Source organism: Pteropus alecto, unplaced genomic scaffold (genome assembly GCF_000325575.1).
Source record: "Pteropus alecto unplaced genomic scaffold, ASM32557v1 scaffold7, whole genome shotgun sequence".
NCBI lineage: Eukaryota > Metazoa > Chordata > Mammalia > Chiroptera > Pteropodidae > Pteropus > Pteropus alecto.
In genome coordinates this window covers 44,973,860-44,987,714 of record NW_006494614.1, presented here as the reverse complement: position 1 = coordinate 44,987,714, position 13,855 = coordinate 44,973,860, and the positions used below count along the sequence as shown (strand labels likewise).

Genomic DNA, 13,855 nt, shown 5'->3' with positions numbered 1-13,855 from the left:
AGAGCATGAATGAATGGATTCTTCCTTCCTTCCTTCCTTCCTTCCTTCCTTCCTTCCTTCCTTCCTTCCTTCCTTCCTTCCTTCCTTCCTTCCTTCCTTTTCTATCACAGTTTATAATGGTTCTTTCTCATTTTTATTCTGGTTTTAAAATGTGTTTTGATTTAAATTAATAGTTTATAAAGCATAGTACTGAGATTTTACTCAATGCATTCTTTGAGAATATCAGTTATTTGGACAGTTTAGGAGGGCATCTGTAAATTTACATCCTAGGTTCCATTGGTTGTCATGCAGTAAGGTCATGGACGACATGAATTTTGCTGTTCTCAAGTCCATCAGTGCTCTGTGTTGGCAGTTTTTGCTGGCATACCACATTGTCTTTTTTCCAAATGGAAGTAATATACCTCTGCTTAAATAAATGAATATTTCCATCTGAACTGATTCATTTGATATATTACACAAACTAATTCTTTACACAAACTAATCATTTCCTTCATTGAAAAACAGTTTCAAGTTCTTTTAGTTCTAAGTTGGATGGGGACCCAACTAATTTTTTGTTGTCGTTTCTTTTACACTGTCATTCATTGACCCACAGCTAGCATTTTATGTAGCACATGGTCCTGTACATTATTATCATAGTAGAAAACCCATGTGACACAAGAAAATCCATATGACACAGGAGATGAGTATTATAATTTATCAGTGCAAGCATCATTTTAAAAAACAAAGTAGCATCCATTGTTATGATAAATTATAAAATATGTTTATGATTAGTGTAGGAGCATTCTAGAACTCTATACATTTAGCAAAGTAGAAGAGAAGGTTTGAAAAAGAAGTTGGCCACAAAAAAGCAAAGATGACTAATTCTTTGACTTTACCAAGAGATTACTGAGCACATTTATCAAGCAAAAGTGATGGGACTTGTTTGGGATGACTCCAAGCCACAATGTGATGCTGGGTAAGCATTATTACAACAGAGAAACAGATGTAGAGCAACAATACCATAGACTTATTTTGTCAGACAAATAGATTTTTCTAGCACATAAGCAATTGTTTATGATTTTTCCCCAGCCATATGAGTTTATGTAAGAGAATAATATGTAGTTCAAAGAGAATATACTTTAGAGGTATATACCTGATCTTCATCTGTTCAGTACTGTCACATTCTTGTGTGGTGTAGAGTGATTCTCTAAATCTGTCTTAGCCTCAGTTACCTCATCTGTAAAATTAAGAAAATGCCTTAATGAAATGACACTTGATATTTATAACGATGACCTGAGACGGGGAAAAGCCTGGACAGTCTGAATTATTCACTGATTTTTATAATATTACCTTTGTCTAGAATTGTAACCTTTCTATCATTTTATTCCAGTAACCTGAGTAGCTAATGAACTAAAACAGCCAGTTGCTGAGAGAGAGAGGAATAGAGTATATGCTATGTTTCTGCTTTATATGCTAAAAATATTATTGCCTATAAACCAGTATAAATACACTTTTAACTATAAAGACAACATTCATTCTATCTGTCAATGTTAGCCAGTGGGCAAAAGGTTAGCCAACTTTTTCTTTCTTTACCTGGACTAATACTTTTCTTTCCCTCTGAACTTAGGAGCATGTATCCTGTTTGGAAATCTTTTCTCGAGGGAACAATGCAGGTAGCCCAGTCTCGGATCAATATATGCGAAAACTATAAAAACTTCATTTCTGAGCCTGCAAGGACAATGAGAAGCTTAAAAGAACAACAACTAAAAAGGGTATTGTTTATATTTGTTCCTTTCTTATATACATTTTAATATCTCAGTGCTACATTTGTAATCTGCAAGATTATGTTAAATTGCATTTAACACTTGGAGCTTTTCTTTATAGTCACAAATGTTTCTGATTTCAATATGTTCCCTCTAGCCACTCTATTTTATTAACTGACAAATTGAGTGTAATTTCAATCTGTGGAAATTCTTAAAGCTCTGTAAACTCTTCTTAGCAAATATCAGTTTTCAGTTAAACTCAAGTAAACAGATACCTTTAGTTTCACAATATTGGTATAGTTTGGTGTATATTAAAATAGTTACAATGTTAATCTCACTGAGTCTTGAAAAACTTAATCTTAGCTTCAACTTGAGCCATTTTGCATAATAATTTAAAGGAAATTGACACATTTTGATGAAATACAGCAAACTTACTACCAAAAATAGTGTACTCGAAAGTTTAATTATGTAAGTTATATAAAAGTTTTCAAATAGATATGTTTCTTTGAATAGGCAGAAATTAAAAATTCACAGAAAAATCATTTAACATGATTTTTATGAAAAGCTTGCTATTGAAAGTAGATGATTGAATTGTGTCCTTTTTGGAAATAGAATTACAAAAATAGAGATTATCATGACACCTGATAAGTAATTAAATTTTTCTTACGGCAGTATTAATACTTTAGAAAATATTAAGTTGTAATTATTTAAGGAAATAATATTTCAGAAGCCATCCAGTATTTTTGTTCTGGTTGTCATTTGAGTTTTCAGAATTTTTTTACAAACAACCTCTCCCCCAAAAAATCTAATCTTACTTGTTTGCCAAAGATAATTTCAGTAGCATGAAATCAATATGTTACATGTATATTGTGCATATACAATTTTAATCTCTTTCGAGCACTTACATAATATCAGTCAGTTTTAACATATTTTTATAAGAATACCCTTGTTTTATCTTTGTTCAAATACTCCTTGCAAAACAAACATGGTGAATATACTCTGTGACCACTGACCAAACAATGCTTTTGATTTGGAGGAAAACACTGTGCGCGTGTGTATGTGTGTGTGTACATCCATCTGTGAATGCTGAGAGAGGGTAGGAGATGGAGCAGAGAATTATCAATACTAATGTAACTTCCTAACCAGGAGGAAATACTGCATTTCAGATAGCCAATGCATTTACCAAATCTAATTGATTTACTGGAATGTTCCACCTTTCTCAATATCAGAATATTTTGAAAGTTGACCACTTCTACTTTTTCTTCCATTGGTAGGATACTCTCTGACCTGAATTCAACCAGTATTCCTGGGCAAAGAATATTTAGTGAGATATCACAAGCCCTCATACCTGTGAATTAACTTGTTTTATTTTATAGCTGATAATGATGCTTATGTTTCATCTAAGCAGTTGTTAAACATGAAGTATACATTGGGTATACCTGAGGACTCTGAGGTTACCAATGAGACAAACCTACTTCAAACTGATTTAAGCCAAGAAGAGAATGTATTAGCTTGTAAATTTCAGCATGGATGAATCCAGGCAAGGGTGGATCTAAAAGAATAGTATTAGAATTCAGTTTTTCTTCTCATCCATTAGCTCTGCTTTTCCCAATGGCTTCATTCTTTAGCAGCTCTTCATATGGTGACCCCCAAAGTGCCAGATTTGCAAATCTTACAGCCAGCCATCCTACGTTTTCCATTTTCCCCAAAGTTCAAAGAAAACTACCAGAATTAAAGCTCATTGGGTCAGAAGGCTCCTCCCTCCCCCTGCCCCAAGTCAGGGGTTACACTTCTTATGAAAACTACATGGACTAAAAATGGTAAAAGGGATTCTCCAAAGGGAAATTGAGATGGGTTCCCAAAGAAAATACAAGAGAAATAGTAACAGAGCAAGCAAAAGCAACAGATGGCCACTACAGTTGGCTTCTCCAATTGTACATCTCAGACTTTATGGCACACTAACTCCATATGGGATCAATGAACCATCTATTCTTTTCCGTTTTCGTCTCCAACCCTCCCCCCTTTTATGGCTTTCTTCTGGATTAATCTTTTCTTTTAAAAATATTTTATTGTGATAAGAACAACTGATATGAGGTCTACCCTCTTAACATGATTTTAAAGTATACAATACAATATTGTTATCATAGGCATAATATTGTTTATCCGATCTCTAGAACTTATTCATTTTACATAACTGAAAATTTATATCTTTTGATTAGCAACTCCCGCTTTCCTCTTCCCCCAATTACCACCAACCACATTTCTCTTCTTTGTTTCTATAAGTTTGACTATTTTAGATACTTCACATAAATGGAATCATTCAGTAATTGTCCTTCTGGAGCTGTCTCATTTCATATCATAATGTCCTCCAGGTTCTTTCATGTCGTTGTATATTGTAGGATTTCCTTTTTTAAAAGACTGAATAATATTTTATTCTATGTATATACTACATTTTTATACATTCATATGTTGATAGACATTTTGATTGTTTCTGCATTTTGGTTTTTGTGATCAGTGCTGCAGTGAACATGGGGTGCTAATATCTCTTTGAGATCCCGATTTCAGTTCTTTTGGATAAATACCCAGAAGTGGGGTTGCTGGATTATATTGTAGTTCTAGTTTTAATTTTTTGAGGAAGTTCCATACTGTTTTCAATAGCAGCTGCACCATTTTGTATTCCCACCAACAGTATACAAGGGTTCCAATTTTTCCATAAACTTGCTAATGCTTATTATCTTTTTTTAAAAATAACCATCCTAACAGTTGTGAGGTAATATCTCATGGTGCTTTTGATTTACATTTCCCTGATGATTTATAAGGTTGAACAGTCTTATAGTTCTTATTATCAATTTTTCCTTCACTATTAGCTTTTTAATTTTATAATCTCATATTATTCTTTTAGTAATTACCTTAAGGATTCTGATGTGCCTCCCTGACTTATTACAGTTTACTTTAAATTGATACTTTTACTATTCTCCAATCTTTACTCTAAATTAACTTATTACAGTCTACCTTGAATTAGTTATTTTACTACCTCATGAACAATGCAAAAATCTTCCAACATTATAATTCCACCCCTATTATGACTTTTCCGGTTAGTTAGACCTTTTGACTCTTTCCACGTGTCTTTTGTACTTTTACTGCATTTTTTATTTCCACCCTTTTTCCTCTCTCTACTTCAATCTGAATATTCTCCACTAGTATCTTGCAATTTAATAATACTCTGTTCTGCTGTTTCTTATCTGCTATAAAACTTATGTATTAGAAAATTAATGTATTTTTCAGTTCTAGAATTTTTATTTGATTTAAAAAAATAGATTTATATTTCTAGTGTAATTCTCCATGTATTTCCTTTATCTTCTTAATATATTAGTCCTAATATGCGTATCATAATTCCACTGTCTGAATCACTTTATGTCTCTTTTTATCATTTATTGTTTTTCTTGGTTTTTGGTTACTTGAATCTGCTGTTTGAGTATGCCTCACAATGCTGCACATTGTGGATAAAAATTATAGAGGCTCTGTAGATGTTTTCTACTTCCAAAGAGAATTAAGTTTTCTGGCAAGCAGATGGAATATTATCAGATCACCTTTATACTGTTATGGTCTGGGTTTAGAGTTTTTTAGGGCTGATTTCTTTCACTTTTATTTTTATTCCTAGGGTCTTAACTGAAAATGTGGTGCTTACCAAAGCCCCTCTACTCTGACAAGACTTGAACTCTTACCTTTGTCTTTTCATTGTCATGTACCTGCTTTGATCTTCTGATCATTGATCAGCTCATTAGCCTTTCAGCTACTGTTCTTTACTGGATTTCTTAGCATTTCACACCATACATGCCATTTAGAAGTCAACTGATGACTCAGGAGGAAGTTGGATACAGACTTCTGAGCTTGGTTCTCTGTAGTACCCTTCTTTCTAGATATTAGCCTCTCAAGTTCCTATTCTTTTAGCATCCTTAAAATCCAACCTCTGTTTCCATGGTCTAGTAAGAATGCCACTATCTGTTTATATCCTATTTCTTTATGCCACGATTCCTCAAATGTCCAAAGGAAAAAAGACAAGTTGAACATAGAGCTTATCTAGCTGTGCTGCCCTTCTCCCAGATATCATTGTCCCTGAGTCTGATGTATACGTGTTGTCATCATTTACTGCCAGTTTTTAAAAATCTATTTTGTCCAACTTTAGAGTTTCCAGACTATGGGAAGATAGTCTGAAACAACTTGTTCTGTCATGACCACAACCAGTTTTGACTTAAAAATATCTCTCTATAACATTTTAATGTTCATGTTCTTTTTAAAAATTTTTCTCTAATTTTCATTATCTCTGTTTTCTCTATTTTAATTTTAATTTGCCGTATTTCTCTAATTTTCTCTACTTGGGGATAAATCCACACATATTACAATTATAAATGGTCCAACCGTTGTAGAAATTATAATGAGAACTATATCATAGCTTTTTCTAAATCATTTTAAAATGATTTTTGAATCATTTTCTGTATGCTGACATTTGCATAAATCAAAACAAGAGCCATAATAATATAACCTGTCATTTTTTTTATCAAGGTATAATTGATATTATATTAGTTTCAGGTATACAACATAATAATTCAATATTTGCAAAATAATTACACAATAAGTCCAGTTAACATTTATTATTCTTATATTTAATTAGCCATGCTTTTGTCCATAACTTTCTCATTCATACTTCTTTCCTCGAAATGATTGTGATTCATTCACATTTGTATAACACTTCAGAGTTTGTAAACTACTACCTCATCCATTATAGTTTCATTTGATTTTCATAACAACCTGTTAGATATGTAAATATTACTATTTTACAAATGATTAAACTGAGTCTAAAAAAAGTTAGAGACTTAGGTAGTAAGTAACAGTAGGAACTTGAATATACTAGTTCCTAATTTCAAATCCTATGCAATCATTAAAAGTTTAATAAACATATTAAGCACTTGAAGTTTAATATTTAAGTAGGCTTACAGAAAAATACATACAATTCCTTCACCTAGTAGACTAGTTAATTTCCTTACTCCTTTTATCCTCTTAGTTTTTATAATAGTTGTAATTAATACGGATATCCCATTTTCCCCATTCTCTCCATTTCATAATTAATTGTTCATATTTCTATACCACTTTAATGTTTGACATTTTCTTCTGAATGAATTTTTTATTTGCTTTATTTAATCATACTTCTGTATAATCATACCAGTAAATCTGCAATAAAAGTTAACTTTTTTCTTTTAAGTTATTTTCTTAGGATAAATTTTCAAGACATGACTACTAGGTCAGAGAATCTGCTAGTTTGTAGGACTTCGATATGTTTGCCCAAGTTACTTTTATTTTTATTTTTGTCTTTAAGTTATCAGCAAGTCTATCTATTCATCTATTCGTCTGTCTATCTATCTATCTATCTATCTATCAATCCCATTTCTCTGTCATACTCAGAGATCATACTTTTAATTTCTTCATTAGGATCTGGATTATAATATCCAAGTTTGTCATCATTTTGTATGATCCCTCAGCCTTAATGTAAACTATACACTCATTTCTGTGTGTGCTCAGTGCTGATAACTCTTGGGGAAGCGCCAGGCATATATCACATCGGGGCTCTTCTTAACATAGGTACTATTAAGCTTCTTTTTAAGTATATATCTTAGTCTACCCTGGAACACCGGATTCCTACAAAAGAGCTTATTTTAAAAGTTGGAAAGAAAATCCTAGGTAATCTTTTTCTTTGCAAATTAAATTTGATGACTTTTTTTAAATAAATAGTTTTGGTATTTTGCTACGTGCAGAGCACTTTACTTTGAAGAAGAACCCAAATTACTCTCACTTGAAATAGTTCTTTAGGGTGGTCGAAAACATTTGATTGTGAGTTTACTGAACACTACGGAAGAAAGGGTCATGAAAGATCTCTTCAGTCTGTACAGAGGCTGTCTTTTATACTGTTTGATGAACAGTAGCTTAGAAACTTGTGTAAAGGGAAAAAAGCAAGTAGGAATAGAATCAACTGGAGTTTTTTGATGAGAATTTTGAGAAATCTTTTAAAGACATGAACTATCACAAAATGCATTTGATATTGTAGCACATATAGAAAGTAATTTAATTAATAGCCTTTTATAGATTAAAATAAATTAAGAAATCCCCATAAGATGTTTGGTTACCCAGGACTAAAGAGAGCTGTCTTGTTCTTCAAAGGGTAGGGATGTAAGGAGTGAACATGTGTGGGTATATGTGCATAAATGTTCATGTACAGGTACCCTTGGTGTTCATTTTGTATGGAGACCCTATTCACATGGTTTGCAATCCTCAGGAAAACGTTTGACCTACTGCATTTAGTTTCCTCTCAAAATACTCAAATTAGCAGACCCCTTCGGTGCATGTATATCACCATAGGACTCTTGGGCTTCCCTTCATTGATTAGTTTTTAGAGGCCAAACTCCATTGTTTCAGATGATAATTCTGGATATAGATGCTTTATACCTGACTCTTCTTTTAAATAATTCATCCCATTTTCCCATTAAACATAGTTGTATCTTTCAGACCACGCCCCAGTTTGGGTTCTTAATATCTAATTGTAGCCATATCTAATTGGAGCACTCTCTCAGATCTTCACACCTGCAAACATGGCATTATTGGGATATTTATCACTTCTCTATGGGAGTTTCTGGTTGTCATGGTATTATTTATTAAACAAGAGGTTTGTATATGATAAAGACTATTAAAACTTAGGGAGAAAAATTTTTCTGCAAGATTAAAGCTTACTATTTTAGTATGTCTTTACTGATAAATATTATTCAGCCATGAAAAAGAATGAAGGATTAATACATGATATAGCATAGATGAATCCTGAAAATGTTATACTGAGTGAAAGAAATGAGATATATAAAGCCACATATTATATGATTCCATTTATATGAAATGTCCAGAATAGGAACTTCATAGAGACAAAAAGTAGATTAGTGGTTGCCATGGGCTATGGGTAGGAGAAACTGAGGAGTGATGACTAATGAGTATGGGGTTTCCTTTTAGGGTGATGAAATGTTCTGGAATTAGACAGTGGTAATAATTGTACAACCTTGTGAATATACTAAAAACCACTGAATTGTACACTTTAAAAGGTGAATTATATGTCAGTTTTTTAAAGCTTACTATTTTAAGATAAAATATCTCTATATGAGACCTTAGAGTCCATGGTTGTCACAAAACTGAGCTACACTATAATGGGTTACATGATAAAGAATATGATCACTTTCTCATTCTATGACTTTGGGTAAGTTTTTTAACCTCTTTAAGTCTGTTTCCTCATCTTAAAATGGGACTAATAATATGAATACTTTTATCACAGAATTGTTTCAAGGACTAAATGTGACAATACCCATAAAGTGCTAAGCATAATGCATTGTGCCTGTGCAATGCTCATAGGGAGTCATCTTAAATGTAACTAAATACTCTCATGATTATCATGGGTGGCATCTGGCATGAGCTTTACTTAGAAGGACATTTGGACAGGGAACACAGTTAACCAACAGGGTGGCATCCAGCATTAGTAGAATTAGTTCTTCTACTAGTATATACTTCAGTTTACATAGCCAACCAGAGTTACTCCACTTTGTCCCCAGGTGGCAGTTCTGGGCTGAGGGAATGAGACTCACAGGGGTAGCCACAGGCCCTAAAGGAGTCGAAAATCTTTTATTATCACACTGCAGACCAGAGCTTCCAAGGTCCCTGCAAGGGACACATCCAGATACAGGAATCACTATACTCAAGCCCAAAGCCAAGGTTTTTTATCAGATATTTATAGTTCAGTTGCAGTTTCTCTCAAGTTGGTGCAGTTTACCTATCAGTTTACAAGCAGCGTTGCCGAATATCATAGCTGACAATTGTGTCTTCATCAGGTTTCTATTGAAACATAGGCCTAAAGGTTCAGTTTTCTTACAGAGGGGAAAGAGATGTGTTTTTTTAGCCCTTTATTCATAGCCTGATACTTAAGTGCTCAATAAATGTGCCTATCAGGAACTTCCCAAATCTCTCACTTTGTGTAAAGTAGTCCCTTTCTCAGTACCCCAAAATTTCTGGAGAACTCTGTCCTGTATGTCACATGGCTAAATTTAGGTTTATTCGTGCTTTATCCTCGCTCTTCTGATGTCTTTGTTCTACTCCACACTGTTCAGTGTGGTACGAAGTCCCTCACCGATGTCTTTCCTGCTTTGCTAAGCTTTTGTCAGTCTCCAGTAAGCACTGAATGTGCTATTCCAGACTCATAAGTTTTTTGATGGGAGCTACCCTGAAATGGCCTCAGGCTGGTGAAATTTTTCAGTGGTTTGTTTCAAACTGAGGGAAATGATTCTAATTTGGATATCCAGAAGGGTCCAAAGCAATGTTACTCTGGCCCTAGTGTGTTGCAACCATTTATTGATTAAACATTTCTTTGAGTTATTATTGTCTATCCTTTCTCCTAGAAATTATATGTGTATCCAAAGAGTTGAGATAGGAGTAGTTTTGAGTAGTAATTATAATGTGGTACCCAGGTTTCTTGCTTCTCTCCTTCATCTTGGGCTTATCATGTTAGACTTTTCAGATTTCACTGCTTCTTTCCTAGAGGTGAATCCTGTAATACCTTTTGTATGTGTTCCCCAAACACATAGAAAGACTCTACTAAGATTATGAAGAAACACAGAACTTCTTTGTTCTTTTGCCTTTATTGTCATATCTCCATTGTTGCTCTTCTTACGCCTCACCTTAGTGTCAGCCATCAGCACTCAGGTTATTTCTCAAAGTGAAGTTGTTAAACACACTGTGACACAATTTCATACATTACTTGAAATTAAAGTACCAGCTAGCTGTTCACTGGATTTTAATTTGCAATTTGAAGGAGACTAAAAGTGCTGATTCTTCTCTTGGGTTTCCATCCTGAGGGCGTACTGTATAGTCCTTAGGACAAACTCATTTTCATAAACCTGAAAACTAAAATCATAATAATTGCACTTTGTGTTTTACAGTGCGTGGACCAGTTGACAAAGATCCAAACTGAATTACAAGAGACAGTGAAAGATTTAGCTAAAGGCAAAAAGAAGTACTTTGAGACCGAACAGATGGCTCATGCAGTACGAGAGAAAGCTGACATCGAGGCAAAGTATGTGTTTTAGCATTTCTGAAAAAGTGATTATGCAAATAAATGTTATTTTTTCCAATACTTTGTTTTATGTTAACGTAGGGCTTAGACTCATTCTTAGGTTATAGTGGTTTCATCTGACCTATAGGTATTATGTACTTTAGATCAAAATTTTCTTTTGTATTGGCTGATTTTATTTAAAGTAACGTAACAAAATGAGAAGATTTGACCAGTTTTCACATTAAATTGAATTCTCATAATGAAAGAAGACAAATAAACATTATATTGAATGCTTAGCAAAAGTCTAGATAAAGTTGCTGTGGTGTTTAAGAGCCTCATTTTTCTCATGCTAGCCTGACTCTAAGTCAATCGTGGTTGTAAATTCCTGATCGTTAGCATGCCATCAAAAGACCATGGACACATCAAGTGAATAAAAGCACTTACCTCAGGCACAGTTTTTCTATTTTGTGAAATTCTAATACATATGCTTTTTATGTATGTATTAACCGTGAATTTTACTTTCTGTATTTGTGATTTACACATCCTTTATTTTGAGAATAATTAGGAAAAGAAGGAACTGGCAGTTGATAGTGGAAAGAGATAATAAAGCAAGCAGAAAAGAAGATATTCTGCAATGATAACTTGAGAAAAGATAAGTTTTTGAGAAGAAATAAACCTGTGTTATAGAATGGTACTCTGAAGAGGTCTTTAAGGAGAGCTAAGATTCGAGTTCAGTGAGCTTACTGATGCAAAGATCTAGGAGTCTGAACTCCTATCATGAAATCAGGAAGGCTATGAACACTTGTACAAACTAGCAAGGAGTAGGGGGGTGTCTATTTAATACATTCTTTAACTAAGAAATTAAACAATCTCATCAGCATCTTGAAAAAACTGAGGGACTCCTGGAAAGTTTATTTAATACCAAGGAATGCTAAATAAAAACTCATAAAATACTTATGTTACTGGAAAGTGTATTTATATTTCCCTAATTTATTTAATGTTTTATTTTTGTAAGCATACAAATATTTCCTGTACTTTCATAGAGTGAATGAACTCATCTTTCCAGTAAGACCCCAAATTTTTAGATTAGGTGATCTCCGTTGAGAATATCCTGTCATGTGGTTTTTAGGAACTTGTTTGTTAAAACTCTCGAGGATTCTAGAACACAGAGTTGACAAATTTGTAGAACATATATAAAGCCTACTTTAGCCAGGGCCCACAGGGTGAAAATGAGGACGATTGCAGGGCAGTTCCTGAAAAGTGTGGATTTGACAGGGTCCAATTCACAGATGCTGATCACAAGGAACTGCCTTCTAATGTGACTCAGATTCAAAGGAGATACAGCAAAGTAGATATTTTAGTTAGTATGTAACTTTTCTGAAAAATTAATTCAACTATAGAGTAAGAAATGCCTCTTTATCTTTACTTACTCACACCATTGGCTAATTATATTGGGTACTGAGGGTACAGAGATGAATAAGATAAGTTTTGTGCCCTTAGGAATTTTAAAGCCTAGAATTAAGGGCAAATGTGTTTAACTGTGTAAACTGTGTAAACTGTGATTTGTTCATGCACAATAAGCTCAAAAAAATTAAGTGCCTAAAGTCACTCACGTAGTAACTAATTTATTTATAGTAGGTATAGGAAAACATTTAGGTAAGCCTAGAAAATAGATTGATTGTGCCTAATGGAAAAGGAAACCTTTATAGAAGCAGTGATATTTGGACAAAGACTTGAAGAATGGATATAATTTTTCTAAGAGGTGAGAAGGAAGATCAGGAAGGGGAAGTGAAAACTGGACAATATGTAGTTTTGACCAATTTGACAAATGGTGAAATGTGAACATTAGGAGAGAGCATAGGAGGAAGAGGGATTCAGTTTGAAGGGAAGGATGAGTTCCGTTTTGGTTATGTAGGTTCTGAAAAACCTGTGGGACATCGGGGTGAATATATTTGGTAGAGAGCCATATAACTGACTCTCAGATGAGAATTTTAGCCTCGAAGTTCTCACTTTGGGGGTCAGTTGCCTTTCAGATGATAGTTATAGGGATGAAGTCATCTTTTGGATATTTTCACTTTATTAATCTCAATATTTCTATTTCACCATAATACTAAATTCTTGCTATAGTAAAGAAAAATAATCATTGCTCTTGGTTTTCTATTTTTTAGTTCTCTTTTAGAATAGTGTTGTGGAAAAGAGTAACTTTTTAAAAATTTAGTAATTATAATACTTGATCATTTTATGATATAATTTGATAATTTTATTAACCATATTTTTCTGTTTTTACTATAGATCTAAACTTAGTCTTTTTCAATCAAGAATCAGTTTACAGAAGGCCAGTGTAAAGGTGAGTTTTTGAAAACTGTATTTCATAGTTGAAAACCATTACCTTAGCTGTAAAAGAGAGAACTGGGTCTTTTGAGGTGGAGGTGAATTATTTTCAACTAATTTAAAGAAGCATTGTAAAGTCGTTAACTTGGGGAAGAACTTTCCTTCCCAGTTCATCAGGCTTTTTCATGCAGGTGTCAGCACTTTGGATAGTTTGCTTTTCAAGATTGCTTTACAGATAGGTTTCTATACCTTACCTGCCTAGGTAGACTTATGTCTTTAACTCTTAATCCAGGAGACTTAGTCCTTGGGCTTTAGAAAGCTCTAAAATTCCATTTTATTCATATTTATACCCTGAGCAGATATTCTGGGCCAGATGCAAGTGATTACAAGTGATTAGTTCTTGTGGGACTCTCAAGCTGTCGAAGACCTGATAAGTAAGCTTAGTGGCCTGCCTTTGGCTGCCAGCTACCAAATAGCATGCAGTTATTTTGGCACATAAGTAGTGCTGAATTTTTAAAAACCATTTTCTAATTCAAACAGATTTACCCATGTCTTTGAAGATAAAGATAAGGTACTTAATTTGGGAACTTTTATTTTCCCATCTGGATAAAATGAGCAAAATATCTTGAAGTTCTCTAAAATGCTTTGGAAG

At 33.6% G+C, this 13,855-nt stretch overlaps 1 protein-coding gene across 2 annotated transcripts in view; it reads left to right on the top strand.

Moving 5' to 3' along the window:
- LOC102880739 (F-BAR and double SH3 domains protein 2) overlaps positions 1-13,855 on the top strand; it is a 143,337-nt gene that overhangs the window by 129,089 nt on the left and 393 nt on the right. For both annotated transcript variants that reach the window (XM_025042848.1, XM_025042847.1), the window contains exons 5-7: positions 1,607-1,751; positions 10,760-10,893; positions 13,165-13,219. In XM_025042848.1, coding sequence (XP_024898616.1) covers positions 1,607-1,751; positions 10,760-10,893; positions 13,165-13,219 — 334 coding nt within the window. The remainder of the gene's footprint in view (positions 1-1,606; positions 1,752-10,759; positions 10,894-13,164; positions 13,220-13,855) is intronic.